The sequence below is a fragment of the Podarcis cretensis genome, assembly GCF_951804945.1.
Source record: "Podarcis cretensis genome assembly, chromosome: 14".
Classification (NCBI taxonomy): Eukaryota; Metazoa; Chordata; class Lepidosauria; order Squamata; family Lacertidae; genus Podarcis; species Podarcis cretensis.
The window spans coordinates 40,563,217-40,577,454 of NC_137183.1; the positions used below are offsets into that span (position 1 = coordinate 40,563,217).

At 44.2% G+C, this 14,238-nt stretch overlaps 2 protein-coding genes across 5 annotated transcripts in view; one reads left to right on the forward strand and one right to left on the reverse strand.

Annotated features, from left to right (window-relative positions):
• The window catches only part of SNX29 (sorting nexin 29), a 231,346-nt gene extending 220,591 nt beyond the window's left edge, over positions 1 to 10,755 (reverse strand). For all 3 annotated transcript variants that reach the window (XM_079952375.1, XM_079952373.1, XM_079952374.1), the window contains exons 1-3: positions 10,610 to 10,755; positions 3,223 to 3,287; positions 1,080 to 1,132 (exon numbers count right to left, since the gene is read on the reverse strand). In XM_079952375.1, coding sequence (XP_079808501.1) covers positions 1,080 to 1,132; positions 3,223 to 3,236 — 67 coding nt within the window. In that variant the 5' untranslated portion in view covers positions 3,237 to 3,287; positions 10,610 to 10,755. The remainder of the gene's footprint in view (positions 1 to 1,079; positions 1,133 to 3,222; positions 3,288 to 10,609) is intronic.
• A 2,899-nt stretch (positions 10,756 to 13,654) lies between these two features.
• The window catches only part of GSPT1 (G1 to S phase transition 1), a 41,356-nt gene continuing 40,772 nt past the window's right edge, over positions 13,655 to 14,238 (forward strand). The window contains exon 1 of one of the 2 annotated variants that reach the window (XM_079952385.1): positions 13,655 to 13,854. The gene's annotated coding sequence lies outside the window, so the exon portion shown is untranslated. The remainder of the gene's footprint in view (positions 13,855 to 14,238) is intronic. The other variant, XM_079952384.1, reaches the window with a different exon arrangement.

The window sequence follows — 14,238 nt, forward strand, 5'->3', positions numbered from 1 at the left end:
AGCAACGGGAGCTTGCCCTGTCGCAAGGATTCGAACCGGCGACCTTCTGATCGGCAAGTCCTAGGCTCTGTGCTTTAACCCACAGCGCCACCCGCGTCCCCAAGCCACACAGACATAGGGTGCAGCAAATAAGGGCCAGGGAAGAGTAAAGAAGCTGTGAATGCCCATGTGGCTACGTTACTGGCTGGGGTTCCATTTAGATCGCACATAATCCCTGCTATGAAACAGCCACACTGGTTGTCAGTTCACTTCCAGGCCTCATTTAAGGTGCTCATGTTAGTACTAAAATCTCTAAATGACTCAGGTGCCAAATACCATCTACTTCCCCACAGACATCCTTGATTAAGATAGGCAGAGGGGGGCTTCTTGGTAGGTCCACCACCCTCAGAGGTTCAGGTGGAGGTGGCCCAGGAGAAGCCATTCTCTAGCACCCCCAAGTTGTGGAACTCCCTCCCCAAAGCCTGGAATCTTCCTTAGAAAGCTTTCGGCCAATGCTAAAGACCCTGGCTTTTGACACCTGATGTTATCTTCCCCAGAGCCTGATTAACCCCACAAGGCATAGAAATAATGAAACCTCCTTATAACTTCCAACAAGCGCTACAAATCTTCCCACATTGAGATGGAAATGAAACTGAAGAATGGGGAAGTTCTGCCATCGCTTCTTCCCAAAATAAGCTCAAGAGAATTTCCATTCTAAGAAAAACAATGAAGATTATACCATTGTGGGAAATAACTTATTTCTTAGTCACAGCAATCCCCAGGGGAGCTTGATGAACCTGAAGGACCAACAATTATTGAAGCCCCTATCAAGGACCAATTTATTGGGGGGGGGTGGCAAGTCAAGTAAGTTGCTGCCGTTGTGCATCCTATGTTACTGCCCCCACCAGGCGTTGCAGAGGTTGTAAGCGCTTGCCTCATACCATCCTGCACACAGCACAAACACAACTCTCTAACAACTACCTCTTCACTCTCCCAGACAAGCCTGAATGTACCTATCAGGCAAAATGAAGCATCAAGCCAGATGATGACACATATGACTAAAAACAAGTGCCATTTATTCAATATCCTTTCAGACTTACCTACTGTCCGAATCGGAAGCAATCTCCTTCCTCCCTCCAAATCTGATCTGGCACTGTAATGAACAGATATGTCAGCATTAATGGCGTGATGAGGAGAGTTTTAAATATGTTGATGCTCAACTTAATTAAGTGAGTCACCATACACCTTTAGTTAAAATGCCAATTTAAAAAAAAAAATTAAAAGATTTTGGAACTATGTAGGTGAAAGAACTATGTAGGTGAAAGAAGCATGAGGTTTAGCTGTAAAAGCAAACTGCTGTTCCATTTTACAAAAGTCCACATGTATTGGCTTAGCTCAAGGGTTTTCACCCTTTTTGAGTCCATGGCTCCCTTTACCATTCTTTACCATTGCATTCTTTCTGCGCACCCCTGTGGGTCTCAGGATCTCAATTATGTCCCCCCCCCCTCACCTTTTTCAAACACCCTCCTTTTTGGAGTGTTTCCTCAGCCTCCTCTCCCCTCTTCTTGGGAGTCCTCCAGGCAGGTGCTGCTGCTGCTCCTGGTCTCTGAGCTGCCACCCCCCACCCTAAAGAGAGGTGCCTCCTCATGCCCCCCGCCCCCCAGGGCCTGGGAAGAGGATGCCCCCCAGGCTTAGTGGCCTGACAGAGATGCAAGAGGGCATCAGAGGACGAAGGGAAGGAAAGAGGGGCAGAGGCCAGTGTTGCCTGTGGCACCCCTGACCATCATTTAGGCCCCAGGGGGCAGCAAACGTTTTCAGCAGAGGTCTGTCCCTCAGACCTTGTGGGAGGCCAGACTATATTTTGGAGGGGGGGAGGGAAATGAATGAATTCCTATGCCCCACAAATAACTCAGAGATGCATTTTAAATAAAAGCACACATTCTACTCATGTAAACACACACTGATTCCTGGACTATCCGCGGGCCGGACTTAGAAGGCGACTGGGCCGGATCTGGCCCCCGGGCCTTAGTTTGCCTACCCATGATTTAGGGCAGAGGGGAATAATCTCATCCATTCCAGATGCTGCTACCCTACGACTCCCATCATCCCTGACAGCTGGGCTATGCTGGCTGGAACTAATGCAAGCTGACGCACAACATTGAGAAGGCTAAAAGTTCTCCAAACCTGGTCTCATGGCTAGATGAACTTGTGTAACTTCTTTTCTTTTCTGGCTTCAAACCACAGCTTTATTGTTACTGCCTCTTTTCTCGAGCTGCACTGGGAGCTTTTCCTTGAAGAGCAGCCAGTAAGTACTCAAAATAAAAGTGCAAAGAAATTTGCAGAAGGCCAAAAAAGAAAGAAGAGGTGCCAGTTCAAGTGTCTCTGCTATTGCTTCCGCATGAGAAATGTGGCCAAAGCTGCCAAACTTCTCCAAATCATCTGCAACTAACTTTGAATACAGGAAAGGAGCCATGAGCGCAGATGATCCGGCAAGTAAATTTCTGGAGCTCTACGGATTTACTTGTCCTGGCCAATTGCTATTCAAACTAAGTGGTGATTTGCCAAAGGAAAGTGAAGGTGCTTCCAGCCTGTCAGTATTTTGCAGAAGGTATTCAAGTGCATACTAGAAATCTAAGTGGATTGAAGTGTTCCATTGCCCAGATACAGCAAACACTTTTTAAAAAAAATTCTGACTTTTTGCTGTTTGGAGAGGAATATACTGAAAAGTAAGGGGTGATTAGTGGTAAGACATATATGCACCGTACAGCAAAATCAGGATGAATGATTGTCGTCATATAACCTCTGCTCAAAAAAAACCCAGAACGAATGTTCCATAACAGGCATAGGCAAACTCCGGCCCTCCAGATATTTGGGACTACAATTCCCATCACCCCTGACCACTGGTCCTGTTAGCTAGGGATGATGGGAGTTGTAGTCCCAAAACATCTGGAGGGCCAGAGTTTGCCTATGCCTTTCCATAACAACCAGACTGGGCACCATTTAACCTCCGCCTAAACTTTATGCAAGTAAACAGCTCAGTAAAAACTCAATAAACAGATCATCTGGAAGAGCCCTTAAGGTCCAGGATTATTTGGGAACATAACTGCATTGCAAAAACAAAGCAAGCACACATATTGCAACACAGCTATTTAGAATTGCATCAAAATGAGACAGCTCCAACTATTAGTAGAAAGGTTTCAAGTATGGAGGCACCCTCTCCTCTTTGAAGGCCCAACTTCTTACCTGTTTAACCGCATCCAATAATCTCTCCAGGAGAAACTGTCTTTTTGCCACGTTGTTCTGCAACCCTAGAATTCAAGAAAGCACAGGGGGCTATATATTAAATATACTGCCCAGTTTTTTTTTGGGGGGGGGAATACTTTGCTTTTCGCCCTATCAGTGCCTTCCCTAATCACATTAATTATAGCAAGTTATATCAATTATCATAACTGATATATTGTACTGAAAGCACCTCACAATTTTTAAATGGTCAAAACAGCAAATTGTCAAAACAATAGTCATTAAAACATTTTAAGAGGTCATGTTTGAGAAAAAGCACAGTGGAGTAAGATGCCTGCCAAAGGGGTCAGATGTACATCCTGGGAGGCTGTTTCTTATTCAGAAATGAATTAAGAAATTAGAATATATTAAAAAAAGGTTAAAGCAACTTATGATCACAAAAATAAGGTGGGTCCTAAAAATATACACCTCAGATGTCAAAAGCCAAGGTAAAGAAGTGTGCCTTCAGCATTCACTGAAAGCTGTTTAATGAAGATTAGCAATTCAGTAGGGAAGGAATTCCACCACTTAGGGGCTCCTGCTAAGAATGCCCTCTCCGGGGCTGCCGCCGCTGCAAAATTCTGAGGGCACCGGAACACTAGTAGGGCCCCTGCTGCCAATCATAACCCCCAAGGGGGTCTTCAGGGAACAAGATGGTCTTTCAGGTACAGTGATACCTTGGTTCTCAAACTTAATCCGTTCCATAAGTCCATTCCAAAACCAAAGCATTCCAAAACCAAGGCACACTTTCCCATAGAAAGTAATGCAAAATGGATTAGTCCATTCCAGACCTTTAAAAACAACCCCTAAAACAGCAATTTAACATGAATTTTGCTATCTAACGAGACCATTGATCCATAAAATGAAAGCAACAAACAATGTACTGCTGTCACTCAATCAATCAATCAATCAGTAACTGAAATGGGTTCCACACAGTCACAAAACTGCAACAAAAACGCAAAATAAATAGCAAAAACAGACAGACCTCAGTGTAACACTCAAAACGGAAGGGTGGCACTCAAAACGGTGCACGTTTGGCTTCCGAAAAAGGTTCGCAAACCAGAACACTTACTTCCAGGTTTACAGTGTTTAGGTTCCAAGTTGTTTGAGTACCAAGGCATTTGAGAACCAAGGTATTGTATTGGGGACCTGAGTTGTTTAGGGCTTTAAACACCAGCATGAGCATCTTGGATTGGGCCTGGGAACAAATTGGCAACCACTGCAGCTGTTTTAAGTCATATGACTGAGAAACAGTTCTGTCAAACTCAACAGACAACTTGCATTTTTGCTTCCTAGTGAAGGTATCAAGGACAGCAGGAGAGAAACCAATGGCGACTGTGTCCTAATGGACCCGACGAATGAAAAACATTGCCTAAACTTTAGCTCTGTATGTGACTGAAGCAATAGAAGCTTCGCCACTTTTCATACCAAGTATCGTATTTTTCCGTGTATAAGCCGCCCCCATGTATAAGACGCCCCCTATTTCTGGGGAGTCCAAATTAAGAAAACGCCCCCAGCAATACCCGTGTATAAGACGAGCCCCAATTTCAAACCTAATTTTTTGGTTAAAAAAACCTAGTCTTATACACGGAAAAATATGGTAGTTTTGACAAGAGACATTTGCAAGGAGCCAGACGTGCAGAAAACAAGAGCAAGAGCTCTGCTGAGTAGGACCATGGGGCTGTCCAATCCAAAGTCCTGTTTCCAGCAAGGTGACTTTGGAAAGCTGACAATGCAAGACATGAACACAGTAGTCCTTTCGTCTGTTGTTCCCCAGCACCTGGCATTCAGAGGCTGCTGCCTCTGGTCCTGGAGGAAGAACAGTCACCATGACTAGTAGTCACCGATACTCTTGCCCTCTATGAACTTGTCTAATCTGCCTTTTAAACCCTGGAGAGCCACTTGCCAGTCAGAGAAGGCGATACTGAGCTACATGGACCAACTGTCTGTGACTTGGCATTTCTATTTATTTATAGAAGTATTCATATACTGCCATCTCATAAAATACAACAGAAATGTACAGAATGCAGAACACTACATGTAGACAATAAAACATTAAAGGCAGCTTTCAATGATGGACCAGTGGTTTTTAAGATAATAAATAATAATAATAAAATAATAATAATAATAATGCTGTTCATAATATTCTCCAGCATTATCCAGCTCTGATATAACCACAGTTTCAAAAAACAAACAAACCCCAAACTCCCCACTCTGCTTGTAGAACTGAAATTCAATTAGTCAGCGTGAACGAAAAACGATTACTCAGCCTGCTGCCGCATTCGCAGCGTTTCTGAAACGTATAGATTTCAAGCTCATAACCCAAACTGGCCTCCGTGACGCTGTGGGAGTCCAGCTCACCCTGACGAGGGCCCCTGCCAGCTGGGGCTCTTCTTAAAGGTTCAAGAACCTCTGGAGGTTCCCATCTGTGGCATACGGGAATAGGGTCAATGATAGATCGTGGTGGGAGAATCAGGAAAGATAAGTAGCAGGAAGGAAGTAGCATAGGAAGCTGCTGTGCTAAACCATTGGTCCATCAAGCTCAGCGTTGTCTACACGGACTGGAAGTAGCTCTCCGGGATTTTAGACAGGTGTCTCTCTTGGCTCTAACTGGAGATACCAGGGTTTGAACTGGGTACCTTCTGCATGCCAAGCAGATGTGCTACAAATGAGCTACAGAAAGTATCTGAGAAGCAAACACCCTCTCCCCTAGGTGAGTGCTCTGCTTACCAGGGGTGACCTGTCCCCTTTCACTGCCCGAGGCAAAACAGGAAGGTGCTGCCCTGCCCATGCAACACCACCACCCTTTGCCACCCATGCCAAAGCCTCGCTTACCAGGTCTTGCAACTGTGGCTTGCAGATTCCAGTGAGATCTCGTGGGGCTTTCACGAGATCTCACTGGAACTGAGAAGCTGCCACTGCTGCTTCTCCAGTGGTAGCAGAGGTGACCCTTGTCCTACTGCCTGAGCCAACTGCCTCAGTCTGCTTACCATCATTCTCTGCTGAAAGATTTGATCCACTGCCATCAATTTTCAGCGCAACATTGCCCTGGTATGAGAAAGACGCAGAAGCAGGCACCAATTGGCCTCCAGAGAGTTGCCTCTGCCTCCTACTAAGGTGTAACAGGAATCTCAGATAACATGACACTACTGTGCCATACAAGTGCTTTAAATGAGGTAGAACAGCAAAGCTGTCCCTTTGCTCTTGGAGAAGTAACAATACCAAGGGAATAATATGATGAGGGCGTGTTAGGGGTATTAAGGGATGGGTAGTGCCTTTGGTGGGGGTCACATCATGCTCCTTCTGGACCAGTTTGTCCATCTTTGGTCCCCACCCCGCACTCACCTGTGGTTTCTAGAAACTGTCAGCATGTGACAGCGGTCACACCTCAGCTAAACTAGGTGATAGGAGCCGATAGGTCTCAAACCCTTGGTAAGTTAGGGACTTTCCCTGCATGCAAAAACAGGCTCTTTCGGATTGAGCAAATGAAACCGAGAATAAAATATAAAATACTGATAGATGCAAAAGAGAGAGGGGATTTCTCCCTGCTGGATATGAGATTGTATTATGAAGCATCTTGTCTTTGTTGGCTGAAGGAATGGATGACATTGGAGAATCCACATATCTTAGATTTAGAATGCCGTGATAGTATATTTGGTTGGAACGCCTATTTGTGGTATGAAAAGGTGGAAGTACATAAAGGATTTACAAATCACATGCTGTAATTAGGAAAAAATGTATAGAGTATGGGATAAATACAAAAAAATATTGGAGACAAAACCACCACTTTGGCTCTCACCGTTGGAAGCAATAACGGTAAAGAAAAGGAATATGATAGAAGGTTGGACAACTTAAAGAAATCTAGTAAAACAAGAGGGAAGAGAGCTTAAATTAGAAGAGTTTAAGGATTTATCAGGAAAGTTAACAACATGAATACAATATCATTTGAATGAAGTATTTAAGAAAGACAGAAAATGAGGGTTTGGGGAACAAATATCACAATTGGAGAGAGATCTATTGGAATGTAAAAGTGCTGTCTAAAATGTATAAGATATTATTGGATTGGGAGACAAAGGATGAGCAGGTAAACTCTTCAATACATTGGGCAATAGATATTGATTATAATATAGACATGGAAGTGTGGGAACAATAGTGGAATAGAGATATAAAATTTACTGCATGCTATGCTTTAAGAGAAAACTATATAAAAATGTTATATAGATGGTATCTAACACAAAGTAAACTGGCAAAAATGTATGAATCAAAATTGAATAAGTGTTGGAAATGCAGAGAAAAAGAAGGTATTTTTTATCATATGTGGTGATCTTGCAGTAAGGTTAAAGCTTACTGGGAAATGATATATAATGAACTGGAAAAGATGTTTAAAATAACATTTTTTAAAAAACCAGAAGCTTTTCTTCTGGAAATTATAAGAGTAGAACTACCTAAACAGTATAGAAATTTACTCATGTATGCAACTATGCGGCAAGAATGTTATTTGCCCAAAAATGGAAAGAAGAAAAGTCCAGACAAAAGAAGAATGGATACAAAAACTTATGGACTATGCAGAAAACTTACCGGAAAAATAAGAAATCAAAGTAACAAACTTTTTATAAAAGAATGGAAATGATTTATTGAATATTTACAAACAAAATTGCAAACAGTTGGGGACATTGGCAGGATTTTTGTAATAACCTGCAGTTTCATAAGAGTATATAATTAAAGTAGATGAATAAAAGAGTAAGTTAATTTAGAATATGCAGGAAATGATAAAAAGACATTTAAGAAACCACAGAAAGAGGAGGAAGGAAGTTGAGTTTTGAAATGTTAAAATGACTGTAAAACTATTGAAATGTATATAACTGAAAATCATAAATAAATAAATTATGAAAAGCAAAAAAAAGGATAAATGGGAGTACAATGCTGTTATGTGGAATGCTGTAAACTCCATGGAAGAAGGATGAGAAAACACAATAATAAATAAAATCAAAATCCTATTGCAGCCTTCAGTTGTTTGCAAATAGATTCCCATCACAGATGGCATTATTTTAATTTGCACTTTGGATGACATTGCAGGAATATATGCTTCAAATACAGCACAGGCATCTCAACCTATGTTATCCTAACGAAGACTCGGGTCCCCCACTCCTGAACTAGCTGTTCTTAGAAAATTTAAGGCACTTTCAAAGTGTTTAATCAACATAAATCAACATAAATAATATAGATGCCTTATTTTAATAATAAGTACTTTATTGTGGTTTAAGAAAACAACATTGAAAAACAAGCAGTATAATCAATATAAGATGCAACATGAAGCACAACAAAAAGAAACCACTATTAACACCTGAATCATTATTTACCAAACAGATGGACTCAACAACAACTAATGAAAACTTAGGAGAACTGAAAGAGACGGAATTAGCTTAATAACAGAAGTTATTATAAAGCCATTAGAACTAAACAGTTGGTATCTGGTCAGCTTTTGCAACAAGAGGATTTGGCTGTCTGCACAAACTAGAACCTTATACTCCTTACACTTATGTTAAATTTACCAAATGTGGATTGTGTCAATCTCACCAGAACTATTTCCGGTTATTCAGTTCATCATCATCAGAGTTGTGTAACTTTGCCACAAAGGGATGGAAAACTCTAGAGAGAATTTGGAGGGGGGTGTTGATAAATACTTTAGCTCTAACAGATAGGCTAATACCCCACTCAGACACAAACTTCTTGGGTGACCTTGGGCTAGTTACACTACCTCTCCGCCTCACCACACAGGTTTGCTATGAGAATAAAATGGAGAAGAGGGAGATCTCACTCCACTGCTTGGAGCAAGAGCTCCTGGAGGAAAAGCAGGCTACAAATGGCATAAGTAAATAAGTAGATATACAGTACATAGAAGTCCAAACGGTTAGGGTGCGGGAGGAAACTGCAAGCAGATCCATTTGGGCAGGTTTTAGGGGCTGTATCCAATGCTAGCCCTACTCAGAGCCTACCCACTGAAATCAATAGGCATGATTATCTTGGGTTCATTAATAGCAATGGGTCTACTTTGAGTAGAACCTAGCTGGCTCTCATTTCATTACCAGAAGGCTGTGACGTAAAAAGCAATGGAAGCATCCCACAGTATGTGAATAAGTCAGCTGCCAGAGCTCCGCGTTCTCTAACCCATGAATAATAATACAGTGGGACCTCAGGTTAAGTACTTAATTCGTTCCGGAGGTCCATACTTAACCTGATACTGTTCTTAACCTGAAGCACCACTTTAGCTAATGGGCCCTCCTGCTGCTGCCGCGCCACCGGAGCACGATTTCTGTTCTCATCCTGAAGCAAAGTTCTTAACCTGAAGCACTATTTCTGGGTTAGCAGAGTCTGTAACCTGAAGCGTATGTAACCTGAAGCGTATGTAACCCAAGGTACCACTGTAATAATAATAATTTATTATTTGTACCCCGCACATCTGGCTGGGTTTCCCCAGCCACTCTGTGCAGCTTCCAACAAAGATTAAAAATACATCAAAATGTCACACATTAAAAACTTCCCTGAACAGGGAATGTCTAGAGAAAGGGACAGCAAACTACTGAACAGGGACAGAATACCCAGTGCCAGAGAGCAATGTCCTAATACTTCTAAAAGAACAACAGTGCTTTTAATTCCATTCCCAATTTACCTTGCCAGGAGCTTTAATTATTTATTTGCATGCATCTATAGCCCAGCCCACCCCATGCAGCCTCATTGAGGGTTATGGCATTGCATAACTTCATACACTATGTCATGAGGAAAGGTGGGCTTCGGTTTGAGTTTGCATTGTCATTTACTGTTGATTTCATGTTGCTGCTGCTGCTATTCTTTCAATTCCTTGCCTGCCCTTCACCATCAAGCCCCAGGGCAGGATACACCAATCAAAACAACAACATCAAAAACAGTTTTAAAACAATCTGCCACCACAAGAGTAGAGGTAGGGTCCTGTTGCATTCTCAACACTGACTTTTTCGCAGCCCTGGCCACGAGAAATATTCGTCGATGAGCAAGCTACACAAGCGCTAGTTAACAAAAAACTGCAATCGGAAATTAGTCGCTGGAAGGCGTTATCGGAACACCCTTTTCTCTCTCTTTTTTTTGTCATGGTAAGATGCAGTTGCTGGCTCCAGGGATGCTGCTGCTCCCCTGTCAGCAGAGCGGCAGGGTGTGTCTGAGCATGCACAGAGCGGCATTCAGAAAGGTGGGAGCAGGGACGCTTTAGCACCCCACCCCAGCTGCTGCTGCTGCTGCTGTTGTTGGGCGAAAGAGCAGCTCCGAGCCAGCCCAGCCACCTCCTCCTCCCTTGCCAAGCAAAGCTTGCTCCACTCACCGCTCATGGCCGGCGACGGAGTTCCCCTCCGCGGGCAAGCAAAGCCTCGGGATCCCCCCTCCGACTTTTCCGACTCCTCCTCCGCTGCCGCCGGGGCTCCTCCCTCCCGTCAAAGCCACCAGCACTCCACAGCACATTGCCCCTCCACCCGGAAGTGATCCTCAAGGAGCCCGGAAGCAAAACACGTAGAACCCGGAAACCATCTCAGGCCGGGGGATCATGGGAATTGTAGTCTCCATGGCGGTGAGGGTGGGGTAAAACCACGCTGCTCCGTCTTTTTCTTCTTCCTCCTCTTCCTGCTTCTCCTGCAGTCGCTCTGAGCAGAGAGTGTCCCCTCCCTCTCCTTCCCGGATTTTGGGCCCCCAACTCATTATATGTATCTGTTAATTGCCGCCGCCGCCGCCTTGCAACAGGGCGGGGTTGCAGCGCTTCCCAAGTAGTAATAGTAATGCTGTAGTAATTTATTACTATTACTACTTGGGAAGCGCTGCAACCCCGCCCTGTTGCAAGTAATGCTGTAGTAATTTATTCGGACGCAGGTGGCGCTGTGGGTTAAAGCCTCAGCGCCTAGGACTTGCCGATCGAAAGGTCGACGGTTCGAATCCCTGCGGCGGGGTGCGCTCCCGCTGCTCGGTCCCAGCGCCTGCCAACCTAGCAGTTCGAAAGCACCTCCGGGTGCAAGTAGATAAATAGGGACCGCTTACCAGCGGGAAGGTAAACGGCGTTTCCGTGTGCGGCTCTGGCTCTGGCTCTGGCTCTGGCCAGAGCAGCGATGTCACGCTGGCCACGTGACCCGGAAGTGTCTCCGGACAGCGCTGGCCCCTGGCCTCTTGAGTGAGATGGGCGCACAACCCCAGAGTCTGTCAAGACTGGCCCGTACGGGCAGCGGTACCTTTACCTTTAGTAATTTATTATTTGTACCCTGCCCATCTGGCTGGGTCTCCTCAGCCACTCTGGGAGGCTTCCAACAAAGATTAAAAATACATTAAAATGTCACATATTAAAAACTTCCCTGAACAGGGCTGCCTTCAGATGTCTTCTGCATGTCAGGTAGTTGTTAATAAATAATAATAATAATAATATATTATTTATACCCCGCCCATCTGGCTGAGTTTCCCCAGCCACTCTGGGCGGCTTCCATTCAAGTGTTAAAAACAATACAGCATTAAATATTAAAAACTTCCCTAAACAGTGCTGCCTTCAGATGTCTTTTAAAGATAAGATAGCTACTTATTTCCTTCACATCTGAAGGGAGGGTGTTCCACAGGGCGGGCACCACTACCGAGAAGGCCCTCTACCTGGTTTCCTGTAGCTTAGCTTCTCGCAATGGGGAACTGCCAGAAGGCCCTCAGCGCTGGTCCTCAGCGTCCGGGCAGAATGGGGTGGAGATGCTCCTTCAGGTATACTGGGCTGAGGCCGTTTAGGGCTTTAAAGGTCAACACCAACACTTTGTATTGTGCTCAAAAGCAGTTGTGATACCTTTACAGGAAAAGCCCTGCCTGGATCCCCACTGCAATAGATAATTAATCGGCCAGTATCCAATATCCCATTCTAGGGCAAGGTGGTGGATAGGGTTGCCACCTTTGTTCTGGCAAAATAAAGAACAGAGCAGCGGTGGGTAGGTGATGACTCCCACACCACCTGGTACTAAACTGACCAGTGCAATCCATTACAATCTATTGCCGCCAAATTGGATGGCCCCTCTGGGGTTTGTCACACGGACACCTGAATTTGTAAATCTGACTGCTTTGCTACCCAGAGCTTAAATACATGACCTTTCACACATAGGCAGTACTGTACAGCAATACATGCAGGCCTGGGCAAAAAATTAATAGGGGATATTCCAAGGAGGGGATGAGCTTTGTTCCACGTGTTAAATTACTGACGGACAGAAAAAATATTAGGGTGTGTCGCATTGCCTCCAACTAGCCAGAAAAGGACAGGGCTGCGTAAACACAGCTGTCATCTAGTCCTTTATATGAACAAATCATCCATCCTAGTGGGAATACTTGAGGCCTTTGCAAACTTGAAGGACAGGAGTATCCAAAGTGCCCAGACTTGTTCAACAAGCTTTCTCTTTTCCCTGGAACAGGAAGCTCTGGGAAAGGGTGTGCTCAAATTGTTCAGGAGCATAGCAAGGTACAGTAGTAGACTCATGACCATTTGTGTGCTGCGGGCAGGGTGGAGTCAGCGAAATCCTTGGCGTTTCTCAAAATGCACAAAGCTACAATTCCCAGCACCACTGACAAACTATGGTTCACAATATTGGAACAGGGTGCTTTAAATGCCTGGTGTGTTTGCAGCCACACTTCCTAAAGTTGCACCTGGCGTCTTCAAGATACAGCTTCTGGAGATTGCTGAAAGTGCACCTTTTTACCCTGGCTTTTGACACTTGAAGTACCGTATATATTTTAAGGACCCATCTCATCTTCGTAATTGTTGGTTGTTTTAAACTGTTTTAAATATTGTGTTTTAATGTTGTAACATGCCCTGGGACCTTAGGGTAAAGGGTGGGGGTAATACATTAATGAATAATAATAAGAATAAAATTCCCTATCCTCTTACCTATCATTCATCAGTCTTTCACCCTGTAATAGGAGAGGCAACAATATCAAAGGGACCATCAAGTACTTTCTCACCAACACTGTAAAAGCACCTGTTAGGCACCATAGTGTCTTGCTACCTGAGACTCCTATTACAGTTCAAGCAGGTCAGGTCATTCAGTGCCCTCTTTTTTGCCATTGCCTTTCTCATACTGCAGCAATGTTGTGCTGAAATGTGATGGTAGTAGGACAGGTCTTCTGGCACAGCACTGCTGTGGAGCACTGCCCAGGGCTACATGTGGGAGCCCAGCATCTGATTCTACATGCTTAACTGAGAAGTGGAGGAGGTGCTTAGCAAATGATGCAGAAACGTGCTGGATGAAGCCGCCCAGAACTTAATCAGATAACAGTAGCTGTGTACAGGAAGAAATATTCCTACTGAACCACAGGTAAGAACAGCACCTGGAAGCTGGCTTGTGTTACTCAGCGCACAGCTAATTTGTTCGGTTTCATGTACAGGCGACATTGTTCTGGTAACTGCCATCACACACCGCTTGGGTGAAACCCTGTTGCATGATACAATCAGACAACGCATTGAACCAGGTGATAGCAGAGTACGAAACGGTGCCAGAGCGTCTGCTCCGAGCCAGCGTGTTGCCAAGCCGTTTGCAACATAGGAGACCTATAGGAGCTTTCTGAGAGGTAAACTGCAGTTGCATTATTCTTTGGGGGAAGCTATGTGCTTTAAATGTGTGCTAAAATGTACTTTAATGGTGGATGTCACACCATGTATTTTTTAAATCTTGTATTTTTATGTTGTGAAACACCCTGAGATCTACAGATGAAGGGTGGTGGTATACAAATTTAATAAATAATAACCTAAGGAGCAGGAAGCAGACAGCCAGGTTTACCCACTAGGCTGGTTGCAAGCAAGAAAGCAGACACTTTGGGGGCTTGCTTGACGTTGGTGGGCCAGTGCCCCACTCACACTAATGGACCAGCCTCTACTGGTTTAATTACAATGACTGAGAAGATGCAGGTTGAAAACCAGTGTGGTATAGTGGTTAGTGTGTTGGGTCTTGGAAA